At 48.8% G+C, this 8,976-nt stretch overlaps 1 protein-coding gene across 1 annotated transcript in view; it reads left to right on the plus strand.

The window, feature by feature from the left end:
* Positions 1–8,976, plus strand: part of VWA2 (von Willebrand factor A domain containing 2) — a 79,048-nt gene extending 70,072 nt beyond the window's left edge. Inside the window, exons 13-14 of the mRNA XM_019502862.1 lie at positions 6,533–6,655; positions 7,870–8,976. Coding sequence (XP_019358407.1) covers positions 6,533–6,655; positions 7,870–7,997 — 251 coding nt within the window. The 3' untranslated portion in view covers positions 7,998–8,976. The remainder of the gene's footprint in view (positions 1–6,532; positions 6,656–7,869) is intronic.

Below are 8,976 nucleotides of genomic sequence, written 5' to 3' on the forward strand. Positions count from 1 at the left end.
TTTTGATTCCAGAAAATAATAGAGCATTTCTTCTGTTGCAAAGAACTCAGAAAGCCCACAACAGGTCAGAGTGTTTTTAATACTAGGGATTCCTGTTTAAAACCTCTGGGTTTCTTTTGTGAATGTTTACACACCTCACAGTGCCCACGTTGTGTGGCCCCCTGCAGCACCCTTGCAAGGATAGTAAGACATTGGAGGGTGCCATGACAGTGGTTTAGTGCAGTGGTTTCAATGCTTTACTACTTCAGCATGCAACCGTGTTGCGTTGGCTTGGACCACCGACTCCCTGTGTGATCTCAGCAAGTTGCTTCATTTGCTCCTTGTTACCCATTGGGTAAGCAAGAACAGTACTACTTCCCTAGGGGCTGTTGTGAGCATACGCGATTACCACGGGGAAGGAAACTGTATGAGCATCTAGGCTTTTATATACAGTAATTACTTAAATGGTCAAGTCCTTTCAATAGGTGGAAAATTATTTCACTGGGTAATTCTGCAGAAAGGAAGAAAGGTCTTTTTAAAGTGCTGCCTCGCCTAAGATCAATGTCAGGTGCGTTAACTTTTTTATGAGCAGGGGGTCCTGCAGAGTTGGGTCCCTTGCAGGGGATCATGCTGAGTTGGGGTCATACTGAGTCAGTCCTACTAGGTGGTCATGCTACATCGGAGACAAAAATGGGACTAATTTCCATTTGTTATGCTAGTGGTGATGGTAAATGATTGGAGAGATGTTCTGTCCTTGTCTGAAGTCACCCACAATCGGAAGAGCCCCAGCTAATGCTCGCTTTGTCTTTAAAGATGCAGTTGCCTGCATTAAAGAAGGGTTGGGCAAGAGCGCTCCAAAGCTGATGCCTCGGGAAGCGATAACCATGCAGACAGCCAAGACACAGTAACTTAAGGGCTTCTCTTCAAAGGCTCCATGTGCTCTCTTTACAAAGCCAAATCCTTGGGAGTGGGCTCCTGCCATTACACAGACTGAGTTAAACACATAGTCACTGTGCTGGGGGAGGAGGGTTAAGACCTGCCAAGTCCTTCCCAGTTGCATCTGCAAGGGAGAGACGGGAACCTAACGTTACAGGGGGAGAGTCCCCATGTGGGAGGGGATGGCCACGTACCGGGCTGAGTGGGATGAAGGGCGAGTGCATGGGGGTGCCCCTGCCGTGAAGAAAAGGGATTTCTGTCTCTCCTGTGCACCAGGTTGTTCTTTCACTTTATACATGTTCAAAGCTGGCTCGCTGACTTCAGGGGGAGTTTGCATGAGTAAGGACCTCACATCTTGGCTCAGACCATAGGGCTGTTGTTGGCAGCACCTGTCACTGCTGTCACTTGCATAATAAGAGAAGCGAGTGTGCGATCTGTCCTACGCAGCAGACATGGTGCTGCTTTCGATCCTCCGAGGAAAACAACACAGCTGGTTTATAGACCATGAAATCACCGGAGCGCGTAGCTTAGCTAATTACAGGTTTGCACAAAGGAGCAAACTTCGGGGAATTCCCGTGTCGGCCCAAATCGCACCTGGTGGAGGCTGCAACCCTGTAGGAGCCGTCTCACGTCACAGTGCCGCGGATTCCTTCCCGCGCGTGGTCTAGGCCACGTACGCGCCACAGCCGGTCATGTGGGGTCTAAAAGACCTTTTCAGCTCTTATATGTACTCAAATACCCTCTCAAGAGCATCTCAGAGCTGGAAAGGTTGGGAGCTCTTGGTCATTTGGACAGCTGCAGAGAGTGGCTGGTGAGTAGTGGAGTATAGTGTGCAATGTCTTTCATGCAGCTCAGAAGAGGGAGCACGTGTTGGGTTGTATGAATGGAGCTTCACAGGATGGTCCTTTGGGACAGTGTAAGACTTCACTAGGAAGAAGGCAGGATTGTGAGCTCTCTGTGCAGTTTTAATGGCTGATTTGCAGGAGAGAAATGCTTATCCAGAGTGCAATTTTCCCATTTGCATAGAGACCTGTACAGTCCAGGCATGATTTAAATTCCACATAAGCGCTCACATCTTTGCTTTTCACATTGTGCATATAGAGCTTGCAGTTGCTTTTTCTGTGGCCTGTACTTCCCCCTTAGAGCACAACCTGTTTCATCCCAGATGCTGCAGACACATGAGGAAGTTCATGTACTTGAAGAGCTCCCAGGTCACATTGTTTGTCTGTAGGATCAAGGCTTCATCCAAAGTGTCAAACTGGGCAGTGCCGTTATGCACTCAGTAAAAAGCTCCTGGCTATGTCAGACCCTGCATCACTGGCAAAGCTGAATATTCAAAGAAAATGTGCTGGAAAAAGATTCTTCCATGTTGATTTGGTTTGAAACAAAAACCCTGGTTTCCATGATATTAAGGTCTGAAGTGATGGTTGTTTTTTTTTTTTAATGGGATTTCCTGTAAAGTGATAGGCCATATAGGAGTTCACCCACTTCTCTGTGTATTGAGCCCAGTAACTTGTCAGATTAAATGTCTCCAGATTTGTTTGACCACATCAGGGCAACGTGGAGAAGAGGTCAGGTTGGACAGACACTTGACCGGGATGATTTAGTCAGAGATGATCCTGTCTAGAGCAGGGGGCTGAACTAGGTGACCTCATGAGGTCCCTCCCAGCCCTACTTCCCTCAAACCCTATGATAAAGAGCTGGAGAACGGCTTCCCTTGGGACCTTGTTCCAATGGTTCACCACCCTCACCACTAAAACTTTGTGCCTTATTTCTGTTGGTCTGAGTTTAACTTCCACCTGTGTCCTTAAATGGAGCAAAACTCTGGTTGCTTTTTCACATCTGCTCTTGCAGATGGGTTAACAGCACCATGAAAAGCATTATCTTTTGGCACATTGGGCAGAATAGCGTTAAATAGCTGTCTCTCCGTTGTTAGACATCTGTCCCCTGGCAGGCCTTTGCATATCGTTTCTTCTTGGGAATTTTAAATGTGGTTCTATAGTGTAGTATATCAGGTCTTTTAAAAAACCATACATTGCAGTACACGACATACAAGATGACCTAGAGGAGGTAGCTGGGCGCAGCAATTCTGGGAAGGTAACGCAGCATTTCCTGCAGCTGAATTTCGGCTGTTTTTCACTCGTGCTGGTAATTACTGTTTGCAGTACCCTGGCCAAGGACAGCATAACAAATAAAACTCTCAATTCAGTCTTTTGCCAAGAGTCTGAGACGCAACAATAAAAGCACAGGCTGTGTGGTGCTTGGGGCAAAAAAAATCATTGAATTACATGATCCACTGGCTTGGGTACCTGGAGTATTATATTTTTTTCTAGGCATGTTTCCAGAAAGAGAGAGACAGATTGAGGGGAGCTTGGAAGAGCTGAACAATTAATGAACCAGGGGCCGGAGGGATTAGTCTGGAAGGAAGGATGAAAATCTCTCTGGCAACACCGAGACTGGGGAGGATAAAGGCTAAAAATAATATGCATCATTTTTGCTGTGGCATCAGCTGTGCCATGGAGAGTCCCAGGGAGCTCTGCTTCATTGGGTGGCACAGACATCACCCACCGTCCATCCGGGCCTGGGCCCTGCAGCTCGTGGGACTTCAGGGACCCAGTCCTGGGGCACAAGTACAAACAAACCGACCCAGATCGCAGCAGCATGATGCACGTGCCCAGAAAATCTCCCTCTGGGGGTTTCCGGGCATGCCTCTGCAAGCAGGAAATCCAGGCAGGTGTCTCTGAAGCCTCCGGGGCCTGATTTTGTGTGCCCTGGGAGTACCCCTAGAGAGGATTTCATGGGACATGCAAGATTGAGCCCCTTAAGCCCTGAGAGTGCCTACCGCGGGAATATGTGGACTGCCACAAAACCGCAGTACAAATTAATACTACCTTTGGTCTCAGACACAGATTTGGACGTTTGTGACGCAACAAAGAGTACAGACGTCTGTTTGCTTGTGCTTTGCACCACCGTGAATATGTTTATGGCAGCACAGGCGGTTCTGCTGGTGAGACCACCAACTGGCAGGAAGGAGATCTCGATTCGGGAGGGATGTCGGAGAGAGGAGATCACGTGGGTGGCCTCCGACTTTCTCCTTGTCAGGAAACCTCACCAGTGAAGACAGGTGTAGGGAGCGGGTAAGAGGTCAGTAGGCAAAAATAGTGGCAAAGAATGAAGGCATGAGCTGGAAGTATGATGATCCTATGCCGCCCTTGTAGCAGTTGCTCCTGGGACTGCTCAGTGCTTCGGTCTCCCAGCATCGATGGGATTTCTGGGTGATCAATCGAGCACCAGGGCTGCAAGGTAACATCCAAATCGGCTCCTTGTTATGCAACTCTGGTGGTCTTTGTTCACAGGCAGATGACAGCGTGTTGTAACCATGTTGCTTACAACTAAGCTTTAAGGAGTTTGGTGACCAGCAAATGATAGTGCAGCTTATTCTGCCTGTCGCTGTGCTGGATGTGTCTGCTCCATTCATATTTGAGGAACCAAAACCATTGCGCTATGTCTTTGTGTCTTCAACTTCTGGCTTCTTCAGCATCAATTTAAGATAGTATTTGGATGCACTGATGGATCAAAGGTTAGTTGTGTCCTCTTGGGAACCCACTTTCGCTTGGGCAAGTGAAATAGAGCAGTGATTTTTTTTTTTTTTCCCTAAACTAATTGTCATAGTTTATGGGAATGCGCAGTCTCGCTCTGTTACAATGGATGCTTTTTTCTTTCTCTAGCAATGGTTTTATGTATGAAAACAAAATCCTGTGATTCTCCCCATGGATATGGGAAGCTTTGTTATGAGCAGAGATCTGTGTTTTCCATTTTCCCGTAGAAAGACAGAGAAAAATGAGGATTTCCACCTTTACCCGAGGAAAACATGGATTTCTTGTTTTAGTGGAGAAGCCCACAGATTTTGCAGTTTTGCAAAGAGCTGTCCGCAGGCTGGCAGAGTTGCAGCCTGCAAGGGGCTGGGGGGAGTGGGAGGGGGTGGTCAGGCAGGGGGCACCATGTGAACAGACTCGCACGTGGCCTCCAGGCAGCCTGGAGAGCAGCTCCTGTAGGTAAGGGTGCGGGGTGGGATTGAGGCTCCCATAGGGAGGGAGGAAGTTGGGCAGGGCTGGGGCTAGGGATGCTGCCCAGCCAGGTGGTGCATGGGGCTTGGGGCCTGGGGCCACAATGCACAGCCGCAGCACCCCGGCGGGGAGCGGGATGGTGCCGCAAGCAGCTCGTCTGGGGGGGCGGGAGGGGTCATTCTTGTCCCATTCAGTAGAGGCCAATGGCCTGTACCTGCAGTAATCAGCATGCTACTGTGCCACCAATTACCTTCCCTGGGGAAGATTTCAAGTTTCACTATCAGATAACAACCAGGTTAGTACAATCCTGATAGAAAATGGCTTGCAAAAAGCCCCATGTTCTGGAGTGGAGGATGCTCCTTTTTAAGCTCCCAGTTGCAAGAGAGTAAAAGTGGAGTGGATGCAAGACCCGCGTTCCCAGCCCTTCAGTTGTGTAGTTACAGAATTTCACACCCCTGCAGACGCTATGGCAGAAATGCCAGTCGTGGTGGTAAAGGGCTCTCCTGAGATGCTGCTACTTAACCCGACATATTTATAGCAGGGAGGCATGGAAAGCCTAGACCCCTGCTGACAGCTGTAGCCTGCAAAGTTAGGAGGGTTGGAAAGCCTGTTGGATGTCAAATTTAAAGAGAATTAATAATAGCCTGGGCTCAGAGCTTCTCACTGTCCTGTCAACTCCCTCCTGCAAGCAGCATTCAGAAATCCCGTTTTTTCCTGTTTTCCCACCAAAATCCTGCCAGTGAATGACTGCCCTGTGCTTGTCCAGTCTATCTCAGACCTGGGCTCTTTGATCTGTGCTAAATAAGCTAGCACAGGACTGGGGCTTTGATTGCAAGCTGGTTAAGGCAGGAAATGTGTCTCGCCACCTTTATAACGTCTGGATCTGGGGATTTTGTGTGGTCCTCTATTCAGTATGCATTGATGATGGTGTTTAAAAACATCTGCCTCTTTCTGCTTTTCTTAAAGACACCTTGCCTAATAGCAGGGTTGTTTGTACTCCCTTTAACTTTGGGAACAACATCAAGCTATAAATTCAGACATCTACCGAAGTAAATGACCTTTGTCTTTTTCTGACTTCCTTTTCTGATGCTGACTTGCTCTTGCAATGAACTTGGGAGTGTTGCAAATGGCTTGTATTCCCCCCTGCCGTGAACTAATGAGCTGTCACCTAATGCCAGCCAAGATGACCTCCTCTACCATGAAACCAGACTTTCTGGTGTAGGCCCATATTACCAAGGTGTCACAGATAGGGGGAGAGTGGTGAAAACTTAAGAGTATCTCCTTAGACCCCTGTCACAGCAAACGTGCTCCCATGGCTTTGGGTAAAATGGAAAGCAGCCCTTTGAAAGATATGTCTCCCCCATAATGGGAGTGTGAGATGTCCCCGGAGGGGTCCCAGCAGGCTGCGGGTTCATAGAGAGGGGTGCAGGGGTCACAGACTTCCTCTCCGGTGGTGATGGTCTCCTTGTTCTCGCACCTCAGTGTGCCCGAGGGACTCCAGATCTGTGGGTCCATCTCATGCCCTTGTGTTTGTGTTTTGTCCACTCCAGAGGCCAAGAGCCCTGTGAACCTGTGCAAACCCAACCCCTGCATGAACGAGGGCGTGTGTGTACTCGGGAACGGCAGCTACCGGTGCGAGTGCCGCGGCTGGGAAGGACCGCACTGCGAAAGCAGTAAGCATCGCCAGCAAGACCGCTCTGGGATTTCCACTTGGCACAGCAGATTGAGGCTAACAGACTTCCCAAAGGGCAAGAGCTTGGGCAAGGGGCAGTAGCAACACTGGAGATTGGGGCGGGACCTGCTTCTTCCTTGCAGCCCTGGGGAAGGATTGGCCTGCATCCCTTGGCTTTGCCCTCTGCTGTCTCTTTAGGCCAGCACTGCTACCACCTCCTTTTTCCTTTCTTTTCTCTTTCCTTGTAACTCACCCCAAAACTTCGCTTGCCTCTCGGGTGAATAGTTGGTGGCATCCACTGGGTGGATTGGTGAGGACGGGGCACAGGGTTCAGGAGGGTACAGTGCTCCTTTCCACCGGGAGAAGGGAAGCCTGGGTTGCTGGGGTCTCTCAGGGGACGTCCCACCCTGCCACCCACAGCGGCATCATGGGGAGGGAAGCTGCCTTTGAAGGAGCTGCTTTCCCCAAAGCCATTAGAGCATGTTCACTGTGACAGGAGGGCCAAGAAGATACCCCGAAGTTTTCACCGCTCTCCGTCTGTCTGTAGCGCCCTGGCAATCTGAGCTTATCTCAAAGTCTGGGGTTATGGTAGAGAAGGTCATCTTGGCTCACTTTAGGTGAGATGTTAGTGCTGAGAGAGAGATTGCACCTTTTGGTTAAACCCCGGACGGTAGCAAGTCATTGCTTTCAACAATTTCCATCCCAGCAGTCTCTTTCCCATGCTGGGACCCTCTTAGCATCCAGCCGGGCACTACCAGGGATCTCCTTCCATTTGGCAGCATGGAAAGGACAGGGTGGTTTTGATATTTGTCCCCTCCTTCCTTGCCCAGTCCTGAGGGTAAGAACCTGTGGTCTTTCTGGGTTTGGGCCATGCAGCTGTGCACAAGGGTTTGGAGCAGCAGTTACAGAGCATCCTTAGGCAAATGGTTGCATGTACGTGCAGGGGGCAGGACTCAGTGCCAGTCCTCTGTAGTGAACCGTCTGCCTAAGGTTGCATGCTTGGTCAGAGCCAAATAGGAGCCAGGGGTCCCAACTTTGTCATGGTATCCCTCCCCGTGCAGGTTAACATCGTGCCATGTGCCTTTTGCAGTCACCTCGCTTCTCATTGTCAAATAGTGTATTGAGTGTGGCTTTGTTTCTGCCTTGAAATGTTAATCTGTTTTTGCCTGTCTTTCTATTTTGCTTTTTTTTTTTATTATTATTTTTTTGCAACAGGAATTTTGAGGGGTGATTCTTCCAGATCCCTGCTCCGTCCCCGAACACAGTGGAATCAGAGTCGGGGATTGCAGCCGTTTTACAGAGCTCGCCGGCACGCCGGAAGACATGCCCGCCCTCAACACTGAGTTGGACGGTCTCAGTATTTCCAGTCGCCTTTTGCTTAGGGTCATCAATATACAAGAAGATCTGGCAAGCAGTTACCAAGTACTTCAACGAATGGTTTAGTCTCCTAGAGACTGAATTGGTGTCGCGCAGAATTCACGTGTGACGTGAGCTGGGTTGGCCCGCAGCCAGTGCTGTTTTACTTTTTTGTAATGCGTTTTGTTGTGCGTCTATATATTTATTATCGACATGCTGCTTCTCCGCGCCACGAAATTAGTGTATTCCACTTTTTGTTTTCCACAGACATCTTGAAAGACGTTTGAATCAGCATGAACACGTGGGAAAAGCTAGCAATGTGGGGGTTCAGGCACAAAGGGAATAACTCTAAGAAGATATTGGGAGGTGGACGTGTATGAAGTGCAGGCTGGTACTAGTGAGTACGATTAAGCATTCAAAAAACACCCCAAAGGTTGAAATGGATTCTCCATCACATGAAATCTTTCATTCAAGACTGGGTGTCTTTCTAATAGAAATGCCCAAGTTCAGCCAGAAGTGATGGTTTTGATGGAAAAATGGGCAGCGAGATTATATAGGGAGGTCAGAACAGATGATTACAATAGACCCTGCTGGGCTTACTCTATACCAGTATGATTGGACAAAGCCAGAGACTTGGGTTCAGTAAAGGAGTTCGAGTGCCTTGAGCTGGCTGTAACGTGCTGACTGTCTTTACCAGCACCGTAAAATATCCCAGCAGTTAGTCACGAGAATGAATCGCTTGTTAAACACCGGGAAACATCCAAGCGAGAGGATTGAGCGCCGGTGATGCTCTTCATTAAGTTTTGCTTATTTTTCCTGTGTGCCAAATGTGCTGATGTTTCCTTGCTGCGCTCTCTCTGTTTATTGTATGTTGAGTGATCTCATGGGGGTTTCGCTTCATGGGCATTTTTATTATTCTTTTTATAAGAAGATGCCTTCACATTAAAACGTTATCTTTGTGCCTAA

The sequence above is a fragment of the Gavialis gangeticus genome, unplaced genomic scaffold (assembly GCF_001723915.1).
Source record: "Gavialis gangeticus isolate Ggan-Ray unplaced genomic scaffold, GavGan_comp1, whole genome shotgun sequence".
In the NCBI taxonomy this organism is placed as follows: domain Eukaryota; kingdom Metazoa; phylum Chordata; order Crocodylia; family Gavialidae; genus Gavialis; species Gavialis gangeticus.